Source organism: Loxodonta africana, chromosome 12, assembly GCF_030014295.1.
Source record: "Loxodonta africana isolate mLoxAfr1 chromosome 12, mLoxAfr1.hap2, whole genome shotgun sequence".
Classification (NCBI taxonomy): Eukaryota; Metazoa; Chordata; class Mammalia; order Proboscidea; family Elephantidae; genus Loxodonta; species Loxodonta africana.
The window spans coordinates 75,631,249-75,652,280 of NC_087353.1; the positions used below are offsets into that span (position 1 = coordinate 75,631,249).

Sequence of the window (21,032 nt, forward strand, 5' to 3'; positions counted from 1 at the left end):
GTAGTTAGGTTCAAACAACTTAAGTATTTATGCCCCAACAACTTGGTAGCCATTTGAAAAAGCAATATACATAAATTGAAAGAAAAATGATATTTTTGTTTTTCTCCTAATCACAATTGGAGCCCAAGTGATGCAGTGGTTAAGAGCTACAGCTGCTAACCAAAAGGTTGGGCAGTTCAAATCCACCAGCTGCTCCTTGGAAACCATATCAGGCAGTTTTACTATGTCCTATAGGGTCGCTGTGAGTTAGAATCGATTCTATGGCAACAGGTAATCACGGTTATTACTTTGTAATGAAGCGTGTGTAACTGTTGGGTACTGCACGACTTCTTGGACCTGGAGTTGGATTGGACACCATCACCCTTGTTTACTTTTCCTCATTGATCTTTTGAGTCCTGGTGGCGCAGTGGTTAAAGCGCTCGGCTGCTAACCAAAAGCTTGGCAGTTCGAAGCCACCAGCCCTTTCAAGGGAGAAAGATGTGGCAGTCTGCTTCTGTAAAGAGTTACAGCCTTGAAAGCCTTATGGGGCAGTTCTCCTTAGCCCAGTACTTGCTTTTTATCTCAGCAGCTGTCCCAAACTCAGCGTTGCAAAATTAGGGTCCCACCACAGGGGATATAATGCAGTCCAGCAGTGTTTTATCTGCACTCCCTCATGCCAGGGCCTCCAGCAGTGTTTAGTCAGCGAGCAGGGCTGTGTTTCCCCTCAGTGACGTGCCCCTGTGAGTTCCCTGTAGCACCATTGGGTGCCTTGGTCTACACAGTTTGAGAACCATACGCCCGAACTTTCCATATCTGTGGAAGAGTTCTCTAAGGCTCCTCAGTTGCTTCGTGTAAATTTAGGAGAAACAGCCTTTTTAATGTATTTGTTTGTTGATTATCAGGTGCCTTAGCATCACTGACCCTAAGACCTGTATGCAGAGGCCTCGTCTGTAAAATGAGGGAAGTGGGACTACCCACTTGGCAGGGTTGTGAGGGTTACATGAGCTGGGGAATGTGCAGCTCTCGGAGCAGCACCTAGTACCTTCTAGACGTTGTTGTTACTGTTAATCCTCTTCTTGTTCTTGTTCCTATTGCATAACTAAATGGCTCTGCTCTCAGATTTGGATGTTTCTTTTCAGATCTCTAAGCTTAGTGTGTAGGATTTCTGAAAATAGAATAAGTGAACCTTGGCTACTCCTTAAACCAGAAAATGGTCATTTTTAATGTTGGTTGATAGGCATGACTGACTCCTTGAGTGCCTTTTGTTCACCTTTCCTGGAGGTGTTTGCATAAGCTGAGATGGAATCAGGCCCAATGGCTTCTTTGGCACTGCAGGGTTCGGTGCTAACCAGTCCTGGCCCCAGCCAGATTGTCCGCATCGCCTTGTATGTAGTTAATGTCCAGATCTCTGTGGAATATGTTAACCTGTGTCAGCCATCATTTCATTGTCATTTTATTTGTTAACAAATCCAGAGTGTGAACCGGTTGGCCATGGAAACGAGAAAAGTAATGAAAGGAAATCATTCCAGAAAGACAGCTGCTTTTGTTCGGGTACGTTCTAAAGATACAAACTCTCAGGCTTTGAACTTCAGTGAGTAGTTTAGTGTTCAGGTTACTAAATTGCTATTCCGAGAAAAAAACAAGTGTGTCATGATAAGGGTGGTTTAAGATTGCTTTTTCAGATTAAAATTCCCTTGAGTATCTGTGGGCTAATCAACATCCTTCATGTTTTTAAAAGAAACCACCAGATGAATCTGAATTTTAATATGTGTTATGAGGAGGTGGAGAGGTAGATTTGTATTTGTGTATGCTGGCTGAGTTATGTCCATAACTTTGGCCTGTAATTTGGAAGGCCTAGTGCCTTTTTTTTTTTTTTTTTGTGGAGCACTGGTGGCAAATGGTTAAGAGCTCAGCTGCTAGTGCAAAAGCTGGCAGTTCAAATTCCACTCCTTGCAAACCCTATGGGGCCGTTTTACTCTGTCCTGTAGGTTTACTGTGAGTCAGAATTGGCTTGATGGCAATGGGTTTTTTTTAATGCCTTTCTTCCTCTTGATGAGAGTCATGTACAAGTTTGGGGGGAGAAAAATTCAGCTTGTTGAGTACCCTACATAGAATTTTATCAAAGCAATACATGCCCATGATTTTAAAAATGAAGCTGTACCAAAAAGATAACAGTTAAAAATAAGCATCCCAGCCCTGCCCTTTCTCACCTCATTCCCACATCCTCGGTCAGTTCCCTCAAGGGTTTTTTAGCAATTTTTTCTTTTAATTCTCTCCGTATTTATAAGTAATTGGTTTAAACAAATGTTACTTACTTTATCAACATGAGATGTTACCTACTTCCCCCATTGACGGATGAGGATTTTTTTTTTCATATACCATGACCCTTCCCCGTCCTCCCAAATGTCGTCAGGTACAGCAGAGGCAAGAGGGAACCCATTGGGGCTCAAAATGGGGGATTAACTGGTTTAAGTGTTTTTACTTGAAAATACGGGATGGATGCAAGCAGTAGTATTAATCTAGACCACTGGCATTGCAGATTTAACCTGCTGGGGCTCTCCCCTCTCTTCTAGGCCTGCGTTGCCTACTGCTTCATTACCATTCCCTCCCTGGTGGGAATCTTCACGAGGCTCAATCTCTACCTGCATTCTGGTCAGGTCGCCTTGGCCAACCAGTGCCTTTCCCAAGGTAAGCCCGTCATTCTCTCTTGGTGGGCGGGCACTCGCTTGTTTAGGAAACCCAACCCTGCGCGCGCGTGTGTGTGTAGAGAAGAGAGTTTCTTTCGAGGACAAAAGAAAAAAAGTGATAAATGATGAGTTTTAAATCTGTTCCTCTCGTAGGAAGCACATTGGACATATGCACATTTGTGAAGGCAGATCTCAGAGAAAGGTTGTAGAGCATAGATATTTAATTTTCCTGTAAGAACCTTCTTAAGTCTACCTCAGACTGCCCAGGTCAGGCAGCTCAGACATCCTGGGCTGAGTATGTGTAGAAGATTTCGAAAGTTCGGACTGCTTAATCACAGGAGATGCATGTTTATTTTCATTTGAGTTTTTTTTGTTGGTGTTGATGTTTGCTTGAAACCCCGGAGACACACAAGTAGAATCTGATCTGTGTAGAGCAAATACCCTACAGCTTGCTGTTACAAACAGTTCTGCTCAGGATTGATCTTTCTGTACCAGGCAGAGAAGCAGAGCCTGAGGCAAGGATGAGTGGAAGGAGTTTATTTTCTAGGCGACCCCAGGGGGTGTCAGCAGGGTGATGGGGAGGTAAAACAGGGAGGGAAGGAAGCCAATAATGGATGCATCAATGGGCAGGTTACTGCTGTGGGCAGCTAAGGTTCATTCCCCCCCAGGACCTCTGGGAGATGCTGTCAAACATGCCTTGATGTTAACCCACCCGAGGGGCAGAAGCTCGGTTATTTATATTTACCCTTTACTGCAGTCTGTTGATGGCTGAGAACTGCTTCTGGGGGCGTTGACTTCCTGGCTTTTCTGGTCTGCTTCTCACTGGAGTCAAGGGAAAGTGCTCAGGCGGAGTGCTCCAAGTGTTTGCTCTAGGATAGACTTGTCACCTACTGGAACCAAGTGTGCCACGGGCACATGGTCAGAGTCCTGGCAAGTTGGCTGCAGGGCACACTTCCAGCAGGCCATTACACAAAGAGTAAAAGAAATCCTGCGACATTTATTGAGCGTTTGCCATGGGGCAAGCCCTTTGCACACAGTCTCACTTATTCCTTCCAGTAGTCACATGGGATCAGTCCTGTGATTGATGCCTCATTTCGCAGTTGAGAAAATGGAGGCAGGGACAGGTAGGGAGCTTGTCTGAGGTAGGTCCACTCGTGAATGACTGAGCCAGCAGCACTCGGCCCCTGAGCCATCTGACTCGGATCCATACTCTCAGCACTGAGATTGGGGTTCTAGAAAGCAGACAGTAGGAAAGCTTAACTGCATACTTTGGGGATTTCTGTAGCCCTGTGTGAGGTCGATCGATGTTTTCAGTGATGGTTCTTCCCCCACCTTCACTTCTCCTACCCAACATCAGGGATTATGCCTGGATTAGCACTGCCACCTGCTGCCTGACTCTTTCCAGTTGGAAAGTGATCCTTTTTCATTTTTTAACTCTTGCCCTGGCAGTTCTCACCATCATTGGTATCCCAACTGGTCTGGGGAAGCTCTGGTCACCAAAGTCTTCAAGTATTGTTATCCAAAAGCCTTTCCAGACTCTTCTTGGTTTTGCTTTCAACTTATGGGGACTCCAGTGGTTTCCCAGTACATTTGTAGTAAGACCAAATGCCTTGCCTCAAGGGTCCCCATCAGATCTGGTGCCTGGCTGCCTTCTGGCTTCATCTTGGGCTATGCGTCAGCCACACAGGCTGTTTTCTGTTCTTGGAACATGCTAAGCTCTTTCCTAACCCAGGGCCTTTGCACTTGATGTTTACTCTTTCTAGAATGATCTTCCCAGATTTTTTTTTTTTTTTTTAATTACCAGGCAGGTGATGAGAATCAAGCCTCACCTCTTGAGGTGCTAACTGCTTTAGCTGAAGTAGCCAGTACTTCCCCAGCCCACCATGCTCTGTGCATCGTCCTTACTATCGCCATAGCAGTCACCGTCATCTGATGTTCTCTTACTTGTGTTTGTTTGCTTGCTTGCTTGCTTATGAGTTGTAATCGACGGCAACTGTTTTTTTATTTTCTGGTACCCTCCCCCCCTCAACTAGTAATGTAAGCCCCACAAAAGCAGGCACCTGTCCTCATCATGTGTTAGGAAACATGGAACTTTCTCCTAATGCCTGTTTTGATAAAAATGATGGGTTAGCAAGAAACAAAATAATGAAACAAAAATTAACAGCCACCACCAAAAACCTGTTGACTTTCCAAATGAAATCAGAAGTCGCTTCCTTGGATGTTAGATATTTTTAAATCTTCTCGTCAGCTGGTTTCCTGTTTGAAAGCTCAGGAACAGCAGGTTCCCACTGGGTGGAAACGCCTGAGTTTGGTCTCACCTGTAACATTAGGAACAGATTCTGAGCATCAGGTGCCAGAGCTGTGAACTGTGACTGGAGGCTCCGAAAGCCTTCATGTGCCTTTCCCAGCTTGATAAGCTCAGGACCATGACCTTGAATGTTGTAGATCCTGGGTGAGTTTATGACTGGATCCACTACCAGTGCTTCATACTATTTTTTTTTTAAAGAGGCAAAACAAAAATTCTCAAGCTAAGTCAAGACTCCCACCTCACCAAAGATTTGCTGCTTCCAAGAACTATTTGAGGAGGGCCGTTTCTTTGTTGGTTTCCTAACCCTTATCAGTTCTGCAGTTTCCTTTGTCTGAATCCAGAGTGTAGACATCCACTGGCCTCCTCAAAAAAAATAAGAAAGATTAGTGAAATGCCTAGCACTTTTTTTTTGCAATAGCCTTTGTAGAACGTTGACCTGCTGACTTAGTGGACATTCCACCCGAAATGGGGGAGCAGGTTCTAAACTTGATTTATTTGGCATGTTAGTCTATTTTATTCCACAGTGGAGAAATCTGTGTCCCTTCCTGGCTTTCTTTAACCATTGTGTTTGTGGGCAGAACTCACTGTTGAGATCAGAATAGAATTACTGGTTTTTGACCCTTAGAAGGAGTCCACCCCGTTGGAATGATTTTTGAGAGATCAGATCCCTTTATAGTAAAGAAAGATGTGTTCTCGCTCACGTTGTCTAATGTGTGTGCCTTGCTGTCTTACACAGTGTAGGGACTCCAGAGATGTTTTACGAATTAATGAAGGCTTGCACACACGTCTTGATGCCACTCCGGATGAGCTGGCATTGCACCCTCCCTGCTATATTTTATTTTATCATTGGAGCACACCCCCGAGAGGTCCCCTCATGGCCCTGGTTGCTGTGCAATCTCCAGCATGTTAGCTGCTGGTCCTCCCCTCCCTCTCTTCCTCAGGTATACCCATCAAAGTGCAAGTGAGTGACGTTATCAGGATGACTGAATCCACTCTAAACTATGTGCATAAATAGCATGCAAAGGTACATCTCTGCAGACTTGAATATTGAACCATTTTTAGTAACCTCACAAGATAAATACCCCAATGTTGCATGACAGAAGTTGACAGTGCTGCGTTCAGGAATAGGAAGATAGGCATTGTAGAGGAAAGGGCTGCAGTAGGGATTACCCACTTGAAAACTCAGTCACCATTTTTGATGGAAGCCCCCCACCCCCACTACCACCAAATTATCTGACATGGAAGTTGAGACCTAAAACGTGTCATAAAGTCAGGGCAAAAGCAGAGGGAGGGCATTTCTAGGCAGAGAAAACAGGAAGTATCAGCTGCGTTCAGAAAATAATAAACCAGCCCAGGCTGCAGCAGGCCACACTCTCTGGAGGAAACTGCTGGGCTTTTACTGTCCTTTCTTCTGGGACACGAGGGCAGTGGCGGTTTATTGGTAAAATTCTCACCTTCCATGTGGGAGGCCCGGGTTTGATTCTCAGCCAGTGCGCTTCAAGCACAGCCACCGCCCATCTGTCAGTGGAGGCTTACATGTTGTTATGATACTGAACAGGTTTCAGCAGAGCTTCCAAGCTAAAATGGACTAGGAAGAAAAGCCTGGTAATCTACTTCTGAAAATCAGCCAGTGAAAACCCTGTGGCTCACAAAGGTCTGACCTACAGGCCATCGCAGGGACGGCACAGGACTGGGCAGTGTTTGAGTCTCCTGTGCATGGGTCGCCATGAGTCGGGGAGCTACTCGATAGCAGCTGACAAACAACTGCTGGCATATACCCAAGGCTGCTAAGACTTCTCACTCCCACTGGGCCTCCTTGGCAGTACCAGTGCAGACACAGCTGAGTGGGGGCATTTCCATCCTGGCAGCACCCCTGTCAGTCTCCTCAGCTTTCATTCGAGGGTCTCAACCCTCCCCTCACCCAAGCGTCCGGGCCCACCAAGCCAGCGCCATGTGGAGGAGCTGCACCTCATCACCTCCGACGCCTGCACTGCCTCAGCAGCTGTGTCTTCTATCGCCTGAGATGCTGGTATTTACCAAGGAGCTTCCAAATGAGCAGTGGCACCTGGACAGGGCTTTGGGCACACGCACCACCCTAGAATCCCACCACCACCACCACCCTCTTTCTCTAATAAGGACACTTGCCAGCTCATGTCAAACGTTAATGCAGAATGCAGCTACACACCTCCCCTTCCAGCCAGACAGCCCTCTGCTGTAGAGAAAATCCGAGCATCACTGTCTGAAATCTCTTTCAGGGCTAAGCCAGTGTCTTAGTCATCTGGTGCTGCTGTAACAAATATCACCAGTGGATGGCTTTATCAAACACAAGTTTATTCTCTCACAGCCTGGGAGGCTAGAAGTCCAAATTCAGGGTGCCGGGCTCTAGAGGAAGGCTTTCTCTGTCAGTTCTGGGGGAAGGTCCTTGTCATCAATCTTCCCTGGTCTAGGAGCATCCCAGCACAGGGACCCCCAGTCCAAAGAACTCATGCTCCTCCTGGCTGTTCTTGCTTGGTAGTAATGAGGTCCTCCTGTCTCCCTGCTTCCTTCTCTGTTTTATATCTCTAAAGCGATTGACTTAAGACACAACCTAATTTTATAGATTGAGTCCTGCCTCATTAACATGACTGCCTCTAATCCTGCCTCATTAACATGATAGCAGTAGGATTTACAACACATGGGAAAGTCACATCAGATGACAATACTGGGCATCATGGCCTAGCCAAGTTGGCACATATATTTTGGGGGACACAGTTCAATGCATGCAAGCCAGACCAGGTGTGAGCCCTGACCGGCACTACCCCATCTGGGCTGGTCACATGTGGCTTTCTTCGTGTTGTGCAGCACTGTGCTGCCCTCGGTCCACACTGAGGGCGAGCAGTATGAGCACAGCCCCATACACTGCGCAAGGGTGCGCTGTGCAAAGAGGCTGTTAAAGACGGCGCCCTCGGTGTTAGAAGTCTGGGCTCCTCGTCCGCCTTGTCACTCCCTTTAAGGTACCGCAGGGGAGCAGGAATGTGGCGTCTACTTTGTGTTGAATAATTTATCTGATGATTTTTATTTGAGTCTTTAAATGTTGCGGCGCTAGACCTTAAAAGCCTATTATTGTTCTTAAAGCCACACACAGCACTTGCTGGCCAAAATAAATAATGCATTCAATTACCGAGAAGGGGAAAGCTAAATATAAATTAAATGAAGCGCGTGGAAATGGGCCACTTTTGTTTGCCTCCCTAAACTTCCTCCCTTTCAACTGTTTATAAAACATCTTCCGCCATAACTCATTTTTTTTCTCTGCCTTTATCAGGCTATGGCTTTGCCAGGGCTGGTTCCAACCTGATAGGTAAGCTCCTGTTGAACCCTCAGGTGGGCCACATGGGATGCTAATGGTGCCTCATTGCCAGAGGCTCCAGGCTCTGCCCCTTTGTGTACACTGGTGCTGCCTGCAGACTGGGAATTTGGTGTAAAGCCACCCATCACCCCGGAGTATTTAGGAGAAACAGAGGACTTGCAAATTGTTTATTTGCGTTTGGTCATATGCTTCTCAGCTGTCTTGTTGTTACACTGTCCAGTCGATTCCGGCTTATGGCAACCCCACGCGTGCAGAAGTAGGACTGTGCTCCATAGGGTTTCCAAGGCTGTGGCCTTTTGGAAGTAGATCATCGGGCCTTCTGAGGTGCCTCTGCGTGGACTCTAACCTCCAACCTTTTGGTTAGCAGCTGAGCGTGTTAGCCATTTGTACCACCCAAGGACTCCAAATCCTCATACAAAGTTTTATTTCTAATCCTCGGTGAGTATGGTTGTTCTGAGACCAGTTATTATAGACTTGACATTAAATAAACTTGTTTAGGAAGCAGAGAGCCAGAATTAACGTAAAGAAAACCTAACGCTTTCTGTTTAGGTAGATCCCAGGCTACTATTTACAGAAGGACCTTCACAACCTCACGTGAACTACTGCAAGGATGAGGAAAAAGGTATGTTTTCCTCATTCCCAGAGATAAACGTTTGGTTGCATGTGGATTGAGTGTGCTTGGCTCAGCAAGAGAGCCCCTGACAATTCAAAGATTGAAGAGCCCTGTTGATGCTTTCTGCTTAGGGAAATCCCAGGCTAATATTCACGAGAGACCTGAATATTCACACACGGAGCTGGACAATTAATAAGGAAGACTGAAGAATTGATGCATTGGAATTATGGTGTTGGCAAAGAATGGTGAATATACCAAGGACTGTCAGAAGAATGAACAAATCTGTCTTGGAAGAAGTACAGCAAGAATGTTCCTTAGAAGTGAGGACATGTAATCAGGAAGGACCAGTCCCTGGAGAAGGACATCATGTTTGGTACAGTAGAGGGTCAGCGAAAAAGAGGAAGACCCTCAACGAGATGGATTGACACAGTGGCTGCAAAAATGGGCAGAAACAAAGCAGGACCGGGCAGTGTTTCGTTTTGTTGTGCATGGGGTCCCTATGAGTCAGAATCAACTTTGGTGGCACCGAGCAACAACAACCTGCTGATACTGCTGAAACGGAGAAGTAATTACTGTGTGCTGAGTGGACTTTTCACATTAAGTATGAATATTTGGAGTGAATTTAAAGGGGATTATGCATAAACCAGGTGGTAAAATCTAGTTTAGATTAAGCTGTCATTGGTAACAATTAAGGCTTAATGAATAAGGTATTTAATTGTCCCTGGGTTCATGTTTCTTTAAGTCTTGCTCTACATACATATAACTGAATGAATAGCCCTTAAATCCTCAAACTTAACCGTTGTAATAACAAGTTCTATTACAAAAACAATTTAGTCATAAATAGTATTAAATCTCTATGATAGCTTGCCTGTGGCTAACTTGGCCGTTTGGACCATGAGTCTTGACCCAAAAGCATACCGTCTCTTGATGATAGCACATCTTAATTGCAGACAAAAGTCTGCAGTAGTAGCATATGTCCTAATGTTGGATTTTATACAGTAGTTTCCATCAAATCAAAATTGTCAATCCAAGCCAAAGCTGACCCGTTGCCATTGAGCTGATTCCGACTCATAGTGACCCTATAGGACAGAGTAGAACTGCCCCATAGGGTTTCCAAGGCTGTAATCTTTATGGAAGCAGGCTGCCATATTGTTCTCCTATGGAGCAGCTGGTGAGTTTGAACTGCTGACCTTTAGGTTAGCTTATAGTGATGGGAAATTTCTTGGACTAGTAAACATGTTTATCAATGGGGCTTATAGACTTTGGGAGAGTGGGAATAATTCTTGTAGCCAGAACCCTTCTTTAAGAAAGTACGCTGAAGTGCGGGGAGCCTTCAACCCTTTGAAGCATTTTGTCTTAAGCAATGGTGATATTTCCTTTCTTAGGAATCCTGGAATAGAATAGCTGTCTGTCTGAGTTGGTTGGGGGGCCACAGGGTATGTGATGGACTGAAGGTCTGGGAGTGGAGTGAATTACCTTGTAGGTCTTGCCTAGCCCTGGGAGGTTATGACTCTGACAAGTAGTAAAGATTTCCACTAGCACTGACCTAATGCATTATTTAAAAAACAACACACCATCTCCGAAGGCGGTCTATGTTATCCCTTCTTGGCTATCTCTTATGAGTCATGCAGTGAATCATGTTCTGTGTTGCCAAAGCCAAGGACACAAAAAGATGAACTCCCTTGGAGGTCACTGTTCCACCTAGCTGACTTTTACTGTGTACGGAGGCTGTTTGGGGATACCGTCCTGTCCGTGTTAAAGAATTGACAATCTGTGCGTTATTTTACATCTTAATTTTGTTACAAAAATAGTGCATGCTTATTTGAAAAAATTCCAACAAAACCGAAATGTAGAACCTAGAAAAGTAAAAAGCACCAAAATAAAAGTTCCCAGTAATGTATTCTATCTCTTTGGTCCCCTTCCCCCCTAAAAAAAACCCACTGTAAACAGTTTTGGATTTTTTTTTTTTTTGAGATGTTGTGTGCCATTGAGTCAATTTCTGACTCATAGCGACTCCATGTGATAGAGTGGAACTGCCCCATAGGGTTTCCTAGGCTGTGATCTTACAGAAGCCGATCACCAGGTCTTTCTCCTGCAGAGCTGCTGGGTGGGTTCAAACCGCCAACCTTTTGGCTAGCAGTTAGGGGTTTAACCAGTGTGGCACCAGATCTGCTTTTTTTTTTTTTTGAGGTACATATCTATTTTTCGTTCATTCTCATATGCCCTCTCTGCCTCTCCCTCTCTCCACATCTATCCATATATTCTCAAATGTACTTTTTATTTTTTTCCCCTGAAATGAGATTGTACCTTCCACAATGTTTTTCAGTTTGCTTTTTTCACTTACCAGCAAACCTTGGTCTTTCTCCCTTCGCTTCTGCCTGCTGCCACCACCACCCCCCGTGCCGTGTCCATTTGTGCAGACTCACCTTATTCTTTGTAATAGTTGTGTCTTCTATTTCTTTATTTCTTAGAAGTGCTTTAATTTATTTCCCCACCTCCTCTTTGCGTTTTTCCCCACCCAAACCTCTTTTGAAAGATATCTGGGCTCTTTCCAGTATTTTGTTCTCGCAGACAATGAGCAACCTGCTTCTTATTTCCGAGCATTTTCAAGCTTCCTGACAGTTGTCCACTTGACTGGTATTTTAGTCTCTTAGAACACGGAACCCAGTTGTTCAGACAGAGCTGTATGTGGAGCCTCAGTATGCAAAAGAGGTTCCAGCGGGCTGTTCAGGTGGATGTGCTCGGAAGAGAGCACCAGCCCTGGGTTGTATGCAGGAGCACAAGGAGGCCACGGAGCACAGTGTGGAACCTTCTAAAGCCTCGGGAAGAAGAATCCTTGAAGTGGAGCTGTCTAGGGAGCTCAAACCCTGAGGTACAGCTCACTTCATGGAGGGGCCAGTCACACAACTTTCCTGGCACATATATTGTATAGGGCAGAGCTGAATCCTAAAGGTGTGCACCACACCTCAGCTTAGGGTCACGCCTGATGCTAGTGAGGCACCGAGGAGGGTGGACTTCCCCTAGCGCAGTCCACAGTGGTATATGACCTTCTTCCCCATCCCCCTCCTCCTGGTAAAAAATGAAAGAGATACCCCTCAGAAAACCCACCTGCTGGTGCCACGGAAGAAAGGCCTGATCTGTTTCCATAACAGTTACAGCCAAGAAAACTCTATGGAGTAACACATGGAATCTTCATGAGTTGAGGGCTGATTTGACGACAGTTAACAACAATAACAACCACCCCTCAGAAACTCTGTTTGACTGTCTGGCTGGCTATTTACTTGTGTGGAGTTCACTACAGAAGGGATAGGGTGGGCAAACCCCACCTTTATCACTAACTTTGTGGTGAGAATCAGCATGAATCTAGTTCCCATCAGGAAGTGAATCCAGACCTCACCTTCCCACATTTCCACTCCTTGTCGCCAGCCACTTCCGTGGCATTTCCTCTCTCTGACCCTAACCACCCAGAGTTAGATCAGATCTCATCCGTTGCTATCCTGAGCCAAGTCAAAGCATCCCTGGGTACCTGAGGCCAGGTCATCAGGGAGCAGCCCTAGGCTCAGGAGTCTGCACAACTCCCTGTACTTCAGATCAGCTGGCACCTCTCTCTCTCTTTCTTTAGTCCCCTGGAACTAGGTCTCAAACTAGAAGGACTCTATTCTTTCACTATCACCCAGCCTTTCTCTGTTACCCAGCCACCCAGAGCTGGGTCTACCCAAATTGACACTCTGCCTCCAGCCCCTGCTGGCTCCTTGCCCCTGTGGGTTCTTTAATTCTCTTTTGTAACAGCTCACAAAATTCATGGAGACTGTTACCCATACTTAACAGTTAACCCATATATTATAACCAGAAAGGATACGAGCGTAAGGACACATAAGGCAAGATCTGAGTGAGTTCCCAGCATGGGGCCTTCATTGTCCCCAGGATGTGTCACACCTTCTTGAGTGTGAATGTTCTCACTGGTCCAGGAAGCACCAGAGAGAGAGCTCCAAGGTGCCAGGTCCCCTAGTCATGGATACCTCAATGAATATGTATGACTGCATCAGGCTCCCCTCCATTTCTGAAGTTAGCCAGGTATGGGGCCTGTGTAGACCCTAATTGCATAAAACAAAGGCACCTTGATTGCCTGGGTTACTTTCAGAAACCAGAATCGAAAGGCCAAACTACGTTCTTTGTCCCACACAACCTTACGGCCATACTTGACTATTTTGTACACTCGGTGATTGAAAGTTCTGCAACAAACCTATATTGCCTGGGTATTGCTAAAAAAAATTACTATAGAAAAAACTTAAAAAAAATTTCTTATTGAAAGATTTATACACATATTGTTTTGTGACATTGGCTGCAGTCCCTGCAATGTGACAGCACACTCCCCCTTTCTACCCCAGGTTCCCTGTGTCCTTTCGCCCACTTCCTGCCTTCTCATCCTGCTTTTGGACAGGAGCTGCCTGTTTGATCTCCTGTATTTGATTGACCTAAGAAGCACGTTCCTCACGTGTATGATTTTTTTGTTTTATAGGGCTTTCTAACCATTGTCTGTGGCTGATCTGTGGCTGTGTTTGTTCTGCCCAGAACCCAGCAGTGCTGAAGGACATGTTGGCCCACTGCACAGAGTGCTGCTCTGAAAAGAGACCCCTGCTCCAAGAATGAGGGATCTAAAACAGAATGAACTCTGGGTTGGGGTCAGTCAGGCCTGAGTCTTTGTTGTTGTTGTTGAGAATATACACAGCGGAACATAATACCAGTTCAACAGTTTCTACACGCACAATTTAGTGACATTAATTACATTCTTCAAGCTGTGCAACCGTTCTCACCCTCCTTTTCCAAGTTGTTCTTCCCCCATTGACATAAACTCACTGCCCCCTAAGGTTCCTATCTAATCTTTTGAGTTGCTGTTGTCAGTTTGATCCCGTATACCCAGTGCCATCAAATCGATTCCAACTCATAGCGACCCTATAGGACAGAGTAGAACTGCCCTATAGAGTTTCCAAGGAGCGCCTGGCGGATTTGAACTGCCAGCTCTTTGGTTAGCAGCTGTAGCACTTAACCACTATACCACCAGGGCTTCCTGATCCCATATAGATAGATCTTAAAAGAGCATAATGCTCAAGGCAGGCATTCTTTACTAGTTAAGTTAAACTATTGTTTGGTTTTAAGAAGACTTCAGAGGATATTTTTGGCTTAAGGTTTAAAGATTATCTCAGGGCAGTTGTATTGGGGGTTCATTCAGCCAGTGTTCATGGCTCCAGAAAGTCTACATTCGACGAGAAGTTGCAGTTCTGTACTCCATTTTTCCCCCTTTTAATAAGGATTATTCTATAGAATCTTTGATTAAAACTTTCAGTAATGGTAGCCAGGCACCATTCAGTTCTTTTGGTCTCATGGCAAAAGAGACAGTTGTTCATGGAGACAATTGGCCACACATTCCATTACCTCCTCTGATCCCTGACTCTTCTTCATCTCTTGCTTCAGGTGAATAGAGACCAATTGTTGTGCCTTGAATGGCAGCTTGCAAGCTTTTAAGACCCCAGGCACTACACAGCAAACTAGGAGGTAGAACAGAAGCACTAAAGGTGGTATTAGGGCAGTTAACTGCAATGGCCCATGAAACCATAACCCTAAACCACCACACCAAGAAACCAAATCCCATGAGGTATTTGGTTATACATAAGCAGTCTCAGTAGGTGTTCTTTTTTGGTTGTTGTGAATATATTTACCACAGAACTTTTGTCCTTTTTTTTTTTAAAGATGGAATATAGAAAAGAAACCTGGTTGCCCCCATGAAACCTTAGGAGATTTAAATGGAGGAAGGCATAGGAAGGAGAAGAAGCCAGTTCCTATACTTGCTACTTTTTTCTTTCCACCATGGAACAGGAATAATATTTGTTATGAGTTGGAATCTGATTACTCCTTTTTTCTATAGGTCTTTTTTTTTAAACATATCTAATCCCTTTTATCTTGAATTGTCTTCCCTGGCTTCTAATAGCTACAAAATAAAGTATTATATGATGTTGACATGGTTATTCTGAGCTCTAAAACTGTGAGGAAGAACAGATTTCATGCACAGTAGGATTTGAGGTCTAATTGTTAAGATAAAATCGAGAAGTCTCCCAGACAATGTTTTCTATCAGTGTCAAGTCTTCTCAGGATAGAAATGAAAAATCTGCTTTGGAGTGCTCCATACCCCCACCCTTAGATAACTGCTGCCTTTTGCCCTGTCCTTCAGAATGAGACCTGGGCTAAGTGATTGTGAGGAGCGGAGCAGAGCAGAGCACCAGGGGCAAAGTTGCTCCCTCTTAACAAGGCACAATAATAGGCGTATTTTCAGGACCACTTGGATAGAGGAAATAAATGGTCTTTGGAGTTGCTCTGAGCAGAATTTGAGTTCCCACTGAGAAAAGCTCTTTACTTTGTTTTCTGACATACTTAATGTTTTCCCAGAAAAGCCCTGTCAGCAGAGGCGTGGCGACAGCTCCTGCCCATGCTCCAAGGGGTGGTGTCGGGGGTAGGTTCAGTTCATCGTTTGAGCTTCCCTTTTGTCTGATTCTAAAGGGGGTGGCCAGCTACAGAAAGCAGAACTGATGCCCTTTGCTTGAAGTATGGGGTGGGGGGCTGTTAACGCTGTAATGCTCACTAGACTCTCTCCCTTAAAGCCTAGCTGAGGCTGTGCCTTTCTTTAGAGTGTGTGGAGGGAGAGAGTAAGGAAATCCACTTTGGGGGCCTGGGGAGGGAGGTGGTCAGTGTGGCCCACCCAGAGTCACTGTGACCCATGGTGCATGTACCGAACTATTTCTACCCCGCCTGCTTCCCAAATTAATTTAAGGTGACATTTACATGAAAAAGCTCTTCATGTGGCTGTAGAAATGGCAAATGTTTTGTTACCTATATATTTACCATAGTTTTTAAAAAAAATGTTTAAAAAAAAAAAAAGCTCTCGCCATGTTGAAACCAAAACTCATAAGCACAAAATTCAATGGTAAAGCAGGGGAGAATGAGATCAGAAATGTAAGCTGAGGTAAGCTTTTCCACCCTAAGAGGAAAACTAGCTCTGAGGTTCCCAGCAGTCCAAGCGAAGAGGGAAATGCAACTTTCACAAAAGAACACAAAACTCCTTAGGAAGTAAGGGTCCCTTTTTCTCTTGGCTTTGCCAGGACTCATTGCACAGAGGGGCAGCACTGAGAGCAGTGGAGAGTTTGAGCCTTGAGGCTGACTTGTCCTGAGTCCTGCTCCTCTCTGTTCAGTTTTTAGATGTAAAATGGGAAAACAGGCCCTTGTAGGGTTGTCATGACTATTGGATAGAGGATGAACTCTGTCAGGATCTTAGCACAGTGCCTGGCACACAGTCAGCTCTCAAACTTTGGCTGTTATTGCTGCTGCTAGGATCCCTGGTGATGCAGTGCTTATGAGCTCAGGCTGCTAACCCAAAGCTGGCAGTTCGAATCCACTAGCTGCTCCTTGGAAACCCTATGGGACAGTTCTACTCAGTCCTATAGGGTTATTGTGAGTCAGAATAGACTCAATGGCAGCGGGTATTGCTGCTGCTGCTGTGTTTTCCCCACTGTCTCTCCAGAATGTTGTTGCTGCCTCCTCACTGGTCTCCCTGGCCTTACTTCTGCCTTCTCCAGTTTCCTCTCCATGCCCCGCCTAGTATTTGGTTATAAAAAGGTCCCCCCGCCTAGGTGTCCTGACATTTCTTTACCTCCCCTTCTCTGTTGTGGTTTGCATTACTTTTTTTTAAGTGAAAGTTTACAAATCAAGTCAGTCTCTCATACAAAAATTTATATACACCTTGCTGTATACTCAGTTGCTCTCCCCCAATGAGACAGCATGCTCCTTCTTTCCACCCTCTATTTCCATGTCCACTCAGGCAGCTTCTGTCCCCCTCTGCCTTCTCATCTCCCCTCCAGGCAGGAGCTGCCCACAGTCTCATGTGTCTACTTGAGCCAAGAAGCTCACTCCTCACCAGTATCATTTTCTGTCTTATAGTCCAGTCCAATCCCTGTCTGAAGAGTTAACCTTGGGAATGGTTCCTGTCTTGGGCTAACAGAAGGTCTGGGGACCGTGACCTCCGGGGTCCTTCTAGCCTCGGTAGACCATTAAGTCTGGTCTTTTTACGAGAATTTGGGGTCTGCATCCCACTGCTTCTGCTCCCTCAGGGGTTCTCTATTGTGTTCCCTGTCAGGGCAGTCATCTTCTGTAGCTGGACACCATCTAGTTCTTCTTGTCTCTGATTTATGTGGCCTTTTCTGTCTCTTGGGCTCATAATTATCTTGTGTCTTTGGTGTTCTTCATTCTCTTTTGCTCCAGGTGGGATGAGACTAATTAAGATTTGCATTACCTTTAAAAAACACAAATGACATGGGGGCAGTGGAGTCTGAATTAGCTCTGTCTTGACTTCCACCTGGCCACTCCCCTTTCAAGCTCATGTCCTCATCTGGGAATGGACATACTTTCCATTTCTCACAGGACTGCTTGAGGATTAAGATAAACTACTTAAAGACAAGGCCCAGGAGCACCTAAGGGTTCCATAAATAAACCAAAAACCAGTTGCCATCAAATCAGCTCCAACTCATGGTGACCCCATGTGTGTCAGAGTAGAACTGTGCTCCGTAGGATTTTCAGTGGCTGATTTTTGGGAAGTAGATTGCCAGACCTTTCTTCCGAGGCACTTCTTGGTGGACTTGAGCCTCCAAACTTTTGGTTAGCAGCTGAGCACATTAATTGTTTGCACCACCCAGGGAACCCAACTGATTACTATTTGTGGCAAAGACGGAAGGCCTGACAGCCTTTGACTCTTTCTACGGGGTTTATCTACCAGAACCAATTTAAATGCCTTTTCCCTGAACCCTCATATCTCATATCTTTCTCCCCAACAACAACAAGGTTAGCTACTTCAGGTGTTCCTTAGACCCAGGTACATAACAGGTGCGCAGCAAATAGGTGTTAACTGGTGTGATTACATCAGCCACATTACCACAGTCATATTGTCAAATATCCTCCACTTTTTGTCCCTGTGTGCCCAGGAGAGCGCCCTCTTCACAGTTGATGCTTAATAAATGCACTGAGGGGAACGTGAGAAGGGTATGAGTGCAGGGTTTGGGAGACAGCCTGGTAAAGAAGCTGCCAGAGCAGAGCTCACTTGATTCAGAAAGCTGTGAGAGAAATATCTTTCCGTAATATGGCTTTTTTCCCTTTGAGGAAAGAGGAGAAGGTGGAAAACCACTATCCAGCTTCAGAGGCATACTCTTCTTATTAAAGTCAGGCTTTGTTCTCAGCAAAGTAGCGATTTGTTGTTGCATTCTCCCCTCTGGGGTGCAGGTTGGGGTTCCTGTTTTCATTCAAGATGCCGTAAACCAATCCAATGTTCTCTTTGCATCACTGGAAGTCGTTTCAGAGTGGAGCTGCGCTTGGACCATGAAGACGTTTGATCTCCTTGAGTAGTTTAAATTTTCATTTGTGAGGTCAATGGTTTTTTGTTTTGTCCTTGAGGCTTTTTCTCATGGTTAATCATTGGGCAGTTCTAGAAAGAACTGTCTGTCCCTCTCCATCTTCTCCCCCACGTCTTCCCTCTATCTTGCTTCCATCTCTTTCTTTCTCTCTCTCTCTCTCCCCCCCTTTTCCCCTTTGTCCCTGCCTTCCCTGTCCTCCTTTCCTTCCTTTTTTCTACCCTTTGGAATCTTATAGTTTTGTAGATTATTTCACATAGCTTCAAAAAAAATCCCTATTCCCCAAGTGCATCTTTAGAACTATGACTGAACTAGATGTCTCTAAAGCTGTGTGTGTGTGTTGTGTGTGTCATGTGTGTGCTGTGTGTGTTACGGTTTGCAGAAACCCCGCTGTAGACCTGCCAGCCGTTTCAGGCCCTCACCTTGGTCTGACTTCCATGTAATTCTCAGGACTGGCCTCCAGGCTTTGTGAAGAAGAAAGCAGACTGTGGATTTTCCGGATCTCATCCATGGACTTCTCTTTTGCCTTACAGCTGATGCTTTCTTCAAAGCCGCTATAAGCCTCATTCCTGAAGTTCCAAAGACGATTAATATAGATGGGAAGATGCGGCCATCGGAATCATTCCTTCTGGAATTCCTCTGCAATTTCTTTTCTACTCTGTTAATAGTTCCGGTACGTTACCCAAGAAGACCCATAGGTGATACCTTTCATTGACCTGCCATATGTATCCTGAGCCCTGAAAGTGCAGGAACATTCTGTCTAATATCTGTGTATCGGTTTTCTGGTCAGGTGTGTGAATGGCTCAGTGTATTTTCTGTTCATACTGTGCCTGAGTGCACTGGTTCAAGCTCTCTATACTGCTGAGGGGAGTGTAGCTTAGTAGTTAAGGGCACTGGCCTTGGAGCCAGGTGCGCCTGGGGGAGAATCCCAGCTTGGCCGCCTACCAGGGCTGTAGTGTTGGAGAGTTACGGACCTTTACTAGACTTCTCTTCCCTCATCTATAAAATGGGGGTGCTGGTAGTATCTACCCCCTGGGATTATTGTGATGATGACATGAGTGAATACACACAACGTCACCCAGTTGGTATGTAGTAAGCACAGGAAAAGGTTATATGGCGGTGTTGGTGATGGTGTTTTGATGGCAAATAGTAGAAATGGAAACAGGATTGTATTGGCCAAAGGGACTTTGTTGGAAGGATGCTGGGGTTTCTCGTGGAATGTAGGAGATGAAGAGTCAGGCTTGGGCTGTGTGGAATCAAGGCCACCCCAGTGACCCTGCAGTGGGAATTCCTGGACCCTCTCCCTAGCAGAGGTTCATAACGTGGGGTCCACCTACTCCCTGGGGGTTTGTCAGAGTGATCATGAATTTGCACAAGGAAAAAAATAGGTCTTCTTTATTTCTACAAAATTCTGACAGAAATGTGTCCTTGTATTCAGTTATAATTCATAGGCAACAAACCATAGAAGTAGCAGCAGTAGCTGGAACTTTGTCACCAAAATAAATCAGCTGTGTTCATTTCACATTGCAAATGTGGAAGATATTTCAGAATAATGTTTATGCTCAGCGTTACTTACGAAGCATAGTGGTTAGTACGCCCATCACTAGATCGGTTATGTAACGCATTCATGAAGAAGCAGTAGAATACAATATAACAAATATATTTAAAAAAATAATTTGACAACTGTATTAGTATAGTATTAGTACTAATATTAAAAAAATATATTAGTATAGTACTAATATTATATTCCACCACCCATTTGTCAGTTTGTTGTACTGTGATGGTTTACATATTGTTATAACGCCAGAAGCTATGCCACCAGTATATGATATACCAAAGGGTCATCCATGGTGGACAGGTTTCAATAGATCTCCCAGACTAAGACAGATTAGGAAGAAAGGCCTGGCAGTCTTTCTGAAAATTAGACAAAACTCTGTAGATCACAATAGAATATTGCCAGATGAGCACCCTAGGTTGAAAGGCACTCAGAATACCCAGTGGCCGTAACAACGGACTGATGCATACCAGTGATTATGAAGATGGCTCAGGAATAGGCAATGTTCCATTCTGTTGTACATGGGGTCACCATGAGTCAGAACTGACTTGATGGCAGCGTAACAACAACAGTGTTATACTAGTACAATACTATGGCATTACAGTGTGTGTATATGTGTGTGTGTAGTATATCACGAAAAACCAAACCCATTGCCGTTGAGTTGCTATGCTCTGTACCTCCTCAGAGCCTGTGTTATCCCCTTTCTAAAATGGGGTTAATACGCCCACTTCAGGGTGGGGAGCTATTGTGGATGAAATGATAGATGTGAAGGTACTTTGTCAACTAGAAGCTCTGTTCCAGGGCTTGCAGACTGGGGGCCAGTGGGTGGACTTCAGTTTGTGGACAAGATTGTTTAGCCATAATTTTAATGAAAAACATTTGGAATCAGTCGCCTGTGTTTAAAAATTGGCAACCAGTTGTTGTGGAGTCGGTTCCAACTCATGGCCACCGTGTGTGTGTCAGAGTAGAACTGTGCTCCATAGGCTGTTCAGCGGCTGAATTTTTGCAAGTAGATCGCCAGGCCTTTCTTCCCAGGTGCCTCTGGGTGGACTCAAACCTTCAGCCTTTCAGTTAGCAGCAGAAAAACCCACATTTCCA

The 21,032-nt window shown here is 45.1% G+C and overlaps 1 protein-coding gene across 2 annotated transcripts in view; it reads left to right on the forward strand.

Annotated features, from left to right (window-relative positions):
• The window catches only part of VPS35L (VPS35 endosomal protein sorting factor like), a 130,721-nt gene that overhangs the window by 85,220 nt on the left and 24,469 nt on the right, over nt 1–21,032 (forward strand). For both annotated transcript variants that reach the window (XM_010598422.3, XM_064295647.1), the window contains 3 exons: nt 1,453–1,530; nt 2,553–2,667; nt 18,913–19,052. In XM_010598422.3, the coding sequence (XP_010596724.2) occupies nt 1,453–1,530; nt 2,553–2,667; nt 18,913–19,052 (333 nt within the window). The remainder of the gene's footprint in view (nt 1–1,452; nt 1,531–2,552; nt 2,668–18,912; nt 19,053–21,032) is intronic.